Source organism: Chiloscyllium plagiosum, chromosome 36, assembly GCF_004010195.1.
Source record: "Chiloscyllium plagiosum isolate BGI_BamShark_2017 chromosome 36, ASM401019v2, whole genome shotgun sequence".
Taxonomy (NCBI): domain Eukaryota; kingdom Metazoa; phylum Chordata; class Chondrichthyes; order Orectolobiformes; family Hemiscylliidae; genus Chiloscyllium; species Chiloscyllium plagiosum.
The window spans coordinates 32,214,406-32,226,734 of NC_057745.1; the positions used below are offsets into that span (position 1 = coordinate 32,214,406).

Consider the following 12,329-nt stretch of genomic DNA (forward strand, 5'->3'; position numbering starts at 1 on the left):
TGGACTACATAAGGAGCCAGTTGTGCACCAATGCATTTGCACATTGTGATAACTAACTGTTGCAGAAGGTCCACTGCTGAGAATAGACTTTGCTAAGTGTTGTCACTAAAAACTAGCAAGAATCAAATGGCACATTAGTCTTCATCACAAGAGAAGGTGGCTCAGTGGTAAGCACGGCTGCCTCACAGCGCCAGGAACCCAGATTCGATTCCTGCCTCAGGCAACTGTGTGAAGTTTGCACATTCTCCCCGTGTTTGTGTGGGTTTCCTCCAACAGTCCAAAGTTGTGCAGGTTAGGTGAACTGGCCATGCTAAATTGCCCATAGTGTTCAGGGGTGTGTATGTTAGATGCATTCGTCAGGGGAAATGTAGTGTAATTGGTCTGGGTGGATTACTCTTTTGGAGGGGTGATATGGACTTGTTGGATCGAAGGGTCTGTTTCTGCACTGTAGGAATTCTAATTCTACCGTCGAAGGTGAACACAGGATAAAGATGCATAAAAACCTACATGAGAGGCTTTAGTGTATCATACCAAAATAGTATAAGAGAAGTTAACTCAAAAGCACTGATCAACAAAATTCAAACTTGGCTTTCAATAGTCTACAACTTATACTGGGAAAAAAAAAACTTTTCCTCGCTCCCAACAGTTCTGTGGAAAGGTCACTGGTTAACTCTGACTTGTCTCTGCAGATTCTGCCAGACCTGCTGAGCTTTTCCAGCAATTTCTATTTGAGGATAAAGATGCCTTGTTGTATCTATATAGAGCCCTGGTGGGACTACATCTGGAATATTGGCAATAGTTTTGATCTCCTTAACAGAAAAGGAATATAATTACCATAAAGAGTGCACCAAATTAATCTCTAGGAAGGTGAGATTGTTGCTCCGAGGAAATATTGAAGAAACTAGACTGTACTCTCTAGAGTTTCAAGGGATGCTAGGTGATCTCATTGAAAGTTACCAAATTTTTATAGGCCTAAAAGGATAGATGTAGATAGGAGGTTTCCCTTGGTTGGTATGATTAAAACCAGAAAATAAAGTCTCAGAATAAGAGGCAAACCATTTAAGACTGAGATGAAGAGGAATTTGTTCACTTAGAAGGGAGTGAACCTTTGGAATTCTCTATCCCAGAGGGCTGTGTAATCTCAGTCACTGAGCACATTCAAGACGGGAGTGGATAAATTACTTGATATTAACAACACAAAGAAAATGGGGAAAGTAGGGGAAATGGTGTGGAGACGGATGATCAGCCACGGTACAGCAGATTTGAGAGGTTAAATGACTTCATCCAGTTCCTGTTTCCTATACTTTCATGTCTTACAAAACTGTACATTCATAATGTTCACCTGTGATATTCCCCCTGCCAAACACAGTACACCTGATGTTTCAAAATATTTCTGTTCATTCATATCCTAAACTCTAGTCTGAATTGGAGAAAAAAAAACTCAAGAATTATATCAGAAGTAGTTTTCCCTCCCGTCCAATTTTAAAGGGGTACATAACAGTTGGGCAAAATTATAACATTGTTAGAAACAGAAAACAGGATAGTAGGAGGCCATTCAGCCCTTCAAGTCTGCTCGGCCATTCAATATGATCATGGCTGAACAACTATGGCTAACTCCTTCTTGAAAATATTCAATGTTTCGGCCTCAACTGCCTTCTGTGGTAGGAAATTCCATGGGCTCACCACTCTCTGGGTTGTAGAGGCATACAGCATGGAAACAGGCCCTTCGGCCCAACTCATCCATGCCGACTAGGTTTCCTAAACTGAACTCGTCCCAATTGCCTGCATTTGACCCACATCCCTCTAAATGGCCTATCCCTATCCTGAAACTTTGACCCCTGGTTCTGGAATCCTCAAGCCTCAAAATGTCCTTTCCATTTTTACTCTGATTTATCTTATTAGAACTTTATAGGTTTGTATTAGATTCCCCCATCACTTTCTAAACTCCAGTGAATATTGTCCTAAGCAATCCGTCTCTTCATATATCAGTCCTGGAATGACTGTCAGGAGTCGGTCTGGAAAACCTCCCTCTATAGCCACTACATTCTTTCTCAGATAAGAAGACCAAAAAGCACACAATACTCCAGGTGTGGTCTCACCAAGGCCCTGTACTAGTGCAGCAAGACATCCCTGCTTCTGTACTTGAATCCTATAAAAGCCAACATAACATTGACTGCCTCACCATCTGTTTGTACCAGTATGCTACCTACAGCAACTGGTGTGCAAGGAATATCCAAGTCTTGTTACACGTCCCTCTTTCCCAGTTTACTGTCATTCAGATAACAATCTGTACTCATGATCTTGCTACCAATGTGGATGACCTCTGCAATATATTTGTCCATGCATTCGAGTTGTCCAAATCACACTGAAGCATCTCTGCATCTGCCTCACAGCTCATCCTCCCATCCAACTTAAGTCATCTGCAAACTGGGAGGTACTACAATTAGTTCCTTTGTCTAAATTATTTACATACTGTGACTAGCCGGAGCCCAAAAACTGACATTTGTGGAACCCCACTGTCTTCCACTCAAAAACCCATTTATTCCTACTCTTTGTTTCCTGACTGCCAACCCAGTTCTCTATCTATCTCAGTATGAGTAGACCACCCCCAATCTCATGCACTTTAAATTTTACGTACTAATCTCTTATGGAAACCTTATCGAAAGCCTTCTGAAAATCCAAGTAAACCACACCCACTGGCTTCCCCTTATCAACTGTTAGAGTCACATCCTCAAACAATTCCAATAGATTTGTCCATTTTCCCTTCTGTAAATCCATGCTGACTCTGATCCTGTCACCGTTTTCCCAAGTGTTTTATTCATAAATTTTTTACAGTGGACATTTGATAACATTTTCCTGACTACCAAAGTCAGGCTAACCAATCTATAGATCTGTTTTCTCTCTGACCCTTTTTTTAAATCCAGGCTTTACATTAGCCGCCATCTAATCCACAGGAACGGTCCAAGGTTCTATAGAATCTTGAAAGATGACCATCAATGTATCCATATTGGCAGGGCCAATTCTTTACATCTCTCAGATGGAGATTAGGCCCTGAAGATTTAATAAGATCCAACAACCCTTACCACCGTTTACTGCCTGTTGGTGTTCCTGATCTCTCCCCATACAGATTTCACTGCAGTGGAGTGAATATCCTTCCTCGCTATTGTGTTAATTTCCTCTTTATTTAACAACATTACCCCACTTTCTTTTGCTTTTTTTCTGTCCTTCCTGAAAGCTGAATACCCTGGATATTCAGTTCCCCTCCTTAGTCACCCTGCATCCACATTCCTGTAAATCCAACTACATCATATCCATTTATGTATATTCGTGTGACTAATTCATCCACTTTATCATGAATGTTCCATGTATTAAGACACAAAGGTCTCAAGGTTCACCTTTTTAACATTCTTCATCCCATTGTTTTGTACTATGATCCTGCTGATTCTTGTTATCACTTTGCCTATTTCTCATTATCTTTAATTTTTGCCCTTGTTTCCCTCTTTTGACTTCCTGTCTAGGTTCCAAGCCCTGTGCCATTTTAGTTTAAATGCTCCCCAACCAGACTAGCAAATAATCCCCCTGTTCCAGTCCTGTCCAGGTGAAACCTGTCCAGTATGTATTGGTCCCATCTCCCCCAGAATCTGTCCCAGTGCCTCAGGAATCTGAAACCCTTGCACCATCTCATCAGTCATATTCATCTGATATATCTTGCTATTTCTACTGACTAACATGTGACTCTGGTACCAATGCTGAGATCACTATCTTTGAGGTCCTCCTTTTTAAATGGCTTCCTATTTTCTTTATATTCTGCTTTTACGACATTATCCCTTTTCCTACCTATACCTACCTACCACTGGCTGGTCACCCTTTCACTCCAGAAGTGTCCTGTAGTCACTCAGATATCCTTGACCCCAGCACCTGGGAGGGAACATACCATCCTCGGGTCTTGTTTGCGGCCGGAGAAATATCCAGTCACCTCACGATTAAACCCCTATTACCAGGGTCCTCGGTTCAATTCCAGCCTCTGTGGAATGTCTGTGTGGAGTTTGCACATTTTCCCCATGTCTGCATGGGTTTTCTCCAGCTTCTCCAGTTTCCTCCCACAATCAAAAGGTGGATTGGCCATGCTAAATTACCCATAGTGTGCAGGGATATTTCGAGAAGGCGGATTCCCCATGGAAAATACAGGGTTATATGGCAAGAGTGCGGGAGTGGTCTGGGTGGGATGCTGTTTGGAGACTTAATGGTCCAAATGGTTTCTACCTGCACTGTAGGGATTCTATGATCTATCTATATAAGGTCAATGCCCTCAACAGTATCCAAGTGCTATATCAGTTTTGCAAGGGAATGGCCACAGAAGACACTCCTGCACTGTCTGCCTAGTCCACTGACTCTGCCTGATTGTCATCCATTCTCTCCGTGCCTTCAGAGTCTTAGCTCTCTGGGCAGTCTATCCACAATACGCTCAGCCGCACGGATGCTCCACCATGTACCCAGCCACCACCACCCAGCTCTAAAACTAGAGCTTCCAGGAACTGCAGCCAGAGGCACTTCCTGCATACTTTCTGGTCCCACTGGAACTGTGCCCGACTTTGCGCACACAGTTTTCAACACTTCATATTGCAGTCATTAAAAAAAGAGACTAGTTAGTTTGAAGTTTCTTGGCAAAAATACCAAGAGAGAAAACAGATTCTATCTCAGGTATTTTGAAATCAAAACTTTAACATATTGTGCAATTTAAATCCATATTGAACAAAAATATTGCAACATACTGATGCAAAGCACACCTATCAGGTTTTTAAGCAGCAACAGAATATTTCTTACCATCGATTTTGACCTGATTAACTTTGCATTTGGGGCAGGGAAGGAGTTTAAAATTCTCGGCCTGATACATAGAATAGTCAGTGCTAGCAATGACTATCTGATTACCAGGCAACCAGCTCGTGGCATCATCCATTAAATTAAGAATTACACCCTTTGACACCTCCACACGAAAGCCACAGTGAGGTACACCTGTCAAAAAAAACATTTGTACAGCATTTTACAAAGAAGCAAAAGACTTGGATTTGGATGATGCGCAACAAAAATGATTCCATTTGATTAAAAGAAATTAGCTTCTTTTAAATAATTCATACCCTTACTTGTCAGAAAAAACTAGTAATTTCTCAATGATGGACAGCGACACAGCAATATAATGAGGCAGTTCTCTTATTTATCTCCCATGTTAACTTTGTCCCCCTTTCACAAGCTCCACTTGTTTGCCTCATTTTAACTAACGCAAAGGGACAAGTCAGCTCCCATTTATATTACCTCCTCCAAGCTAACCAGGTTGTAGGAGAGGATGTTACATAGAAGATTTCCAAAAGATTATATCAGAAATAGGTGTGTACATATCTCAGGAAATGATTGACAAGCAGGACTTTCTCTGGAGGGCTGGCCAAATAATGGTCATTAAAATCATGAAAAGTTTTGTTGGCATGGATACAGAGAGAATGTTTCCTCTTGTACAGCAGAAATACAATACAGAATGCAGAAGAAACTTCTTTACATAGAAATGGTAGTGGTGGAACTCTATAACAGGGAGTCATTGGAGTAAAAATGATGTATGTATTTAAAAGAAGCTGGATGAGTAAATGTGTGCTAGGATGGCTACAATGATCAAAACAGATCAGGGAAAATTGGAGGAGGATTGAGTGGAGCTTTAATAATTTGCATGGACTGGTTGGACCTAGTTAAGTGGCCGGCTTCTGTGCCATATATCTCGTCCTGAATATCACACTTCATGTCAGTAATCCAATGAGTTTAATAGATAACGTCAATCAAGATTTATCAGCTCATAAATATGTAACTGCACTAGTTTACTTGATTTAATTGATATTTGCAAGGTTGTTTTCAAATATATTTGGCACTAAGGAATTTTCTTTTTAAATTCCAGCCAGAAACTGCAATGCTAAAATGCAATGCTCTTTCACATGGACTTTTATTCCTAAACAGAGAGTTGACCATTTTTCCTACTCAGGGCAAGTTTGATAGAGGGTTGAGAGGAGTGTGAGTCTTGCTCATGAAATCTGATCAACTGTTGCAATGGTATTTGGAAGGTGGATGATGCTAACCATCTAACAACCGTGGTTCATGACCCTGAGCTGAACTTCTTGATACTGTATCTTCCCCCCTCACAAAGACTACCTACAAAACATCACCAGTCTCTACTGCTGTGTCAATGCAATTGGCACTGAACACCTCATCCTTGTCTTACTTATTTCTAGATGGCTATTTCAATCTGACCTCTCACCCTGCGTACATATGAGCTCACCGAAAATGCTTCTGTTCATGTTCTAATTCATGTCCCTTTCACCCATCACTCCTGTGATCACATTGATTCTCGGCCAGGTAAATCAACATTCTCTTTATATCCTCTCATGCCCTCATCTGCAACTCCCTTGAGCCCTACAACCTCAGAAATATCTTCATACCTCCTTTGTTGTCCCCAGTTTTTGTTATTCCACTATTGGCAGCTCTGCTTTCAGCTGCCTAAATTCTAAGAACCTCTAGACCTCTCCAGTCCTCCATCTATTACTCCTTAAAACCTACTTCCTCACTTACACATGAAAGCAGTGGACATAAGTAATACATTAATTTGTCTTTACAAAGAATGAAGTTTCTACTGAAGTCATGGTTAAAGGGGAGGTAGTTCAGACACTTGATTGATTTTAAGTTGATAAGGTATTGGATAGCTGCATGTACATAATAAGGCACCAGGACCAGATAAGAGGCATCCAAGGACACTGAGGACCATGGGCAGTATGACTCTCTATAAATACAAGGTTAGCGCTAGGAATTGAAGAATTGCAAACCTTTTCCAAAACAGGATACAAGGTCAAGTGCAGCAGCTACAGGCCAGTCTGTTTAACTTTAGTGGTGGGGCAACATTTGGAAACGATGATCCAGGACAAAATTAAGTAGTCACTTGGATAAATGTGGGTTAACTAAAGAAAGCTGGGACTGACTTATTAAGGCCAAATTGTATTTCAAAATTTCAAAACTTGCATTGAGATTTTTGACAAAGGAACAGCGAGGGTTGATGAGGGTAATTGTTTGGATGGCATGTATGTGGACTCCAAAGGAAGTTGATCAAGTGTGATTACAAAATGTTAGAACTTGTGAAATAAAAAGAATAATAACATGGATGTGAAATTGGTTGAATAACAGGAAACAGGCTGCCGTGGTGAACAATTATTTTTCAGACCAGAGGAAAGATTGTGGTAACTTTCCCAGGGATCAGTGTTAGTATCCTGCTCTTCCTCATATAGCAATGAAAGATGTTTGTAAATTCTCAAAGGACTGATCGGAATGACCTTTGACAGTGTAACTGACCAGACCAAACCCTCTCAAAACAATCAGAAGATAGTCTAAATCCTAACGCTTTGTTATTTTAAGATAAATGTAAGATGTTGCATTTTCTATGCCTCTCAATTGGTCAAACTACCGGATTTAAAGCAAAATACACTTTATTCATCACTATAGTTAAAATACAACAAAAGAAAAAAGGAATTGGAATAGCTTAACTCTATTGGAATGCTTAACAAAATAAAGGTACAGTACTTATTACTAATTAATTGTTCCAATATTGTAACATCTCATCATTACACTCTTACCAAAAAGGCAAATTCAGAGAACAGATTGTCTCACACGCGACTTCTGTAGCAAGCAGATGACCTCCAGATTTTGGCTGTATCCGAGAGAGGGATTAAAAAAAAGGCTTCCACCTCTTCAAGACCCCAAAAACTGCTGAAAACTAAACTAGAGATTGTGGTTCTGTGGCAGCTAGACTACAGTCATTCAGACTGCTTCTAGTGTTCTAACTTTTAAAAAAAACCCAAGGCCTCACAAATTGTTTACTGGTTTTCCAACTAGACAACTCGGTACCTCCGTCTTATAACCTTTCTCAAACAAAAACAGAAAAAAAACTCTTAAAGCCACAACAGTCATTGATGACCTAACTCAGTGAAATGGGAAGATGTGAACACACTGGTAGCAGAATAACTAGACTTGTTGCTGTAAAGACTGGAATTCTGTGGAAAGTGTGTTATAAGGTAGTCAGTTACATTAAGATATTAGTAAGGGTCATCTTTTCTGTAGAGTATTAGTTACCTACTAAGTAGTGGTTAGTTAATGTCGATTTTAGTTTGTTACAGTAACAATCTTAAAATGTGACCTCATGTTGCAATTCCTTTTCAAGTTGACCATTGGGAATTCAAATATCTTTTTTCAAAGTTATTGATTTTTTTGGAATAACTGTAGATTCTTTCGAAAAGCTATGGCTGCCCTTAGAAGAGGAATAGTTGAGGGGAAATTTGGTAAAAGTGCTCAAAATCATGAGGGGACGCGACAGAGTAGCTAGAAAGAAACCGCTCCCATTGATTGAAGGATCAAGAGCAAGAGGGATCAGATGTAAAGAATTGCCAAAAAAAACTTTCGCCTTTGAGTGGCTAGAATCTGGAAGTCACAAGCTGTGTGTGAGATATAGGCAAATTCAATTACAGCTTTTAAAAGAAAATTACATTATCAATCAAAAGTATAATGCATTGGTGAGAATCTTGCAAAGGGCTAGCATGGAACATGATGGGCTGAATAACCTCCTTATGTGCTGTAGCCATTTGAAGATAATTGTCTTAATTTTTTTAATCGCTTAGACATTTTGCCTAAACGTCCCTGAGAAGCACCTTTGAAATACCAGTCTTACAAATGCAAAATGTCACTAATTATTCCGCCAGAGAGGTAGAATTTCAGGTTCACTTCAGTGAGCATTGACTTGTTCCAAATATTGATGAGTCGTAAAAGGTCCAATCTGAGCTCTGAGAAGCACTGCAGAAATATAAAGCTATTCCTGGACTCACCGTGAACCCACTCACTGAAGGCAGTAACTGTGAAATGAGTCCCATCATATGTCTGAAAGTCTCTCCTTGCTATGGCAATACCAGTGGATCCGTTAGGCTGATATAACCGTCTGTCTTCCACAACCAATGATTCGGAGTCACGAATAACTCCAACCATAGCCCAAGGCTGCCTGAAGCAAATTGACAAAAATGAGACTGAATACACTTAGCTTCACAATCGATTCAAAATGCTAAAAGTCACAACACCAGGTTATAGTCCAACAGATTTAATTGGAAGCACTAGCTTTCGGAACGCTGTTCCTTCACAACCACCTGATGAAGGAGCAGCGCTCCGAAAAGTAGGGCTTCCAAATAAACCTGTTGGATATAACCTGGCGTCATGTGATTTTTAACTTTGTACACCCCAGTCCAACACCGGCATCTCCAAATCATGATTTACAATGCGTTGTTCAAGTACCCGCAATTGTTTTATACAAAATTACAGCTCTTCTGAAAGTGACATTATATGATTCTCTCTCGGTCGGGATTTGAAGAGTTTTTGCTTCCGTTGTTGCTTTTGTTACTTAACGAGTTCCGTCAACAAAGCCGGCCAGTGGCCCTCAAAAGGACTTGGGGAGCTGTCCATGGTGGCTCCTATTGTAATCAGTAAATTATGCCTGTGTGAAATACATATCCCACTGGCGCTGAATCAAATCTACTAAATGAAGACATTGTAGCCCATTGTTTCAGTTCAGTCGTAAAAATCCCAACCCCGTTCAGAAGATATTCATCAAGTTCCAATTATTCATTAAGATTCATGTCAAACGCGTTCACACATGTTTTAGCCTACATAACACCGTGTTTATTTCATCTGTAGACGAATACAATGCAAATGTGATATTTATGCTGGTAAAAAGGTCAACAAGACGAGGAAGGGCGATAAGATGGACAAACAGGCCGAGCCTCCAAGGCAAAGGCCAAGAGCAAAGGGGGGGGGGGGGGAGCCCAGAACCCGTTCATTTGATCCACAGTTAGCTCAGTAAGTGGGAGCTGGGAGATAGTGGTCAAAAACTCGCAGTTACATTAGATTCTCTACAGTGTGGAAACAGGCCCTTCGGCCCTACAAGTCCACACCAACCCTCCGAAGGATAAGCTGGCCACACCCATTTCCCTCTGAATAATGCACCTAACACTGCGGACAATTTAGCATGGCCAATTCACCTGACCTGTACATCTTTGGACTGTGGGAGGAAACCGGAGCACCCGGAGGAAACCCACGCAGACGCAGGGAGAATGTGCAAACTCCACACAAACACCCAAGGTTGGAATCGAACCTAACCACTGAGCTACTGTGCCGCCCAACCGAGTTCAAGCCCCTATTCCACACGGTCTCAGTGACAGTGTGTAGACTTTCCAGCAGAAATTTATTCAATTCTGGTATTCAGACAGAAACATATCTCTTTGCATTCTCCAATCCTCTTGCTCGCCCTGGTCTCTCTCTCTCTCTCTAGACTATCTTGCCGTGTATGTAAGGTCCCAGCTCCCTGCTGTGGGAACTGAGTCTCAGTCAGATACATAGGGATAAAGGGAAACGTAATTTATATAGCGCCTTTAAACTCCATACTGAGGAAATACTTGTTGAATTGCACTCGATGTACGGCAGGAAAGGCAGCAGTTAACAGACCCTCAGCAAGCTAAATAAAAACGTATGTTGATTGTGGGGGTGTATATTGACAACATAGCAAGGGTGATCGCCCCCTCCGCACCTGCCCCCACCACCGGCACTACCACCCCACTGTCTGAGAAACAGTGCCATGCGATCTTCTTAAACACCCACCCCAGTACAATAGGAGAGAGATTCCCTTCAAAACAATCATCCAAAAGCCGGCAATGCCGGCAGTGCAGCGCTCCCTCTGTACTGAGGGGACAGGCAGCCTCAGACAGCTGTGCTCAGGCCCTGCAGTGGAGCCTGCACCCTGGGAGCTGTGTCCCTGGGGGAGGAGAGAGCGCTAGCTCAGCGTGCAAATAGAGGCACTGACCGGGAGATAACAACCCTGCTGACTGCTCCCTGGAACTGGGATTCTGGGTGTCGCACTGACTGAGGGTCAGTGAAATACCTGGAACCCACCACTCCTACCCCCAACTACAAGAATTGAATTAGGAATTCCCTTCGGCCCAACAAGTCCACACCGACCCTCCGAAGAGTATCCCACCCAAATCCATCCCTCTACATTTACCCCTGTTTAATGCACCTAACTTACACATCCCTGAACACTACGGGGCGAGTTAACATGGCCAATTCACCTGACCTGTACATATTTGGATTGTGGGAGGAAACCGGAGCAGCCGGGGAGAATATGCAAACTCCACACAGACAGTCGCCCGAAGTGGGAACCGAACCCGGGTCCCTGGCGCTGTGAGGCAGCAGTGCTAACCACCTGTGGCCAACAGGCCGCAAGACAGGGAGACAGCTACCTCCACATGGTGGAACACGACAAGGCAGCGTGTTCAGTGGAATCAACTCACATTGAGGGGGCTCAGGTGGCACAGTGGTAGTGTCCATACCTCTGAACGAAGAGGTCTGGGTTGAAGTCCCACCTGCTGCAGAGATGTGTCATAAATATCCCTGTACAGGTTGTTGAATATCTAACATAGAAGCAGCTTATTTGAAAGTGGCCACCTGAGTGCAGTGCTACAGCCAGCTCCCGCTGGTTAGAGGACAGGAAGGTGCCTCACCTGTAGCCCAGATGCCTGGCTTGTTCACTGCCCAGCAGCTCCCGGAGATCGTTCCTGGCGGACACGCTCAGGCTCCGAGCCGCCGAATCTCCCACCGCCACCGCCACGATCCGCCCCCTGGGCTCGGAGCGCAGGAATTCCTGCAGCCGGCGGCTCTCGTTCGCCCAGAGGTGGGTGTCGAAGCGGTCAGCCCGCAGCAGCCTGCCGGTGCCTGGGTCCAGGACTCGGACATTGAGTCCCCTGCTGCCCCGGCGCCTGTCGAAGCGATAGGCTCCATACCGCAAACCGCCCGGGTACAGAGTGCGGCTCAGCAGGCTCCAGGACAAACACCTCCTGCCGTGCAGCTCCAAGACCCCTCCTCTGTCCACACCGATAAACTTCTTGCCGAATGGCTCGACCTGTGGGCCCTCTGTTGACCTGCCGACCAGAGAGATGGTAGCCTTGGAGGTGTAGGGGCACTTCTCCGCTCCGATGTGCAGCTCCCCGCCGTTCCTGATCAGAATATAGCGGGCTCTCAGAGTGATGGGTTCCCTCGGCGTGTCGCTGAACACAAGTTTGCCTGTGAAGTGATACCCAGAGTTCAGCAATGGGCAAACAGAAACGGAAAGGGATGGTTGGGGGGGGTGGAATTACACGTCCCGGCGCAGAAAACCTCAATATTTCAAAGTCCCTGAAGCGCCAGGAGAATTTCAGCGCCTTCAGCAGCAGTGTTACATT

General features: G+C 43.3%; 2 protein-coding genes across 2 annotated transcripts in view; both read right to left on the reverse strand.

Moving 5' to 3' along the window:
• LOC122540857 (cell migration inducing hyaluronidase 1) overlaps positions 1-12,329 on the reverse strand; it is a 289,057-nt gene that overhangs the window by 275,119 nt on the left and 1,609 nt on the right. The gene's annotated exons all lie outside the window — the stretch shown is intronic.
• Positions 1-12,329, reverse strand: part of LOC122541088 (cell surface hyaluronidase-like) — a 146,242-nt gene that overhangs the window by 91,255 nt on the left and 42,658 nt on the right. Inside the window, exons 5-7 of the mRNA XM_043677617.1 lie at positions 11,613-12,171; positions 8,898-9,067; positions 4,825-5,013 (exon numbers count right to left, since the gene is read on the reverse strand). Coding sequence (XP_043533552.1) covers positions 4,825-5,013; positions 8,898-9,067; positions 11,613-12,171 — 918 coding nt within the window. The remainder of the gene's footprint in view (positions 1-4,824; positions 5,014-8,897; positions 9,068-11,612; positions 12,172-12,329) is intronic.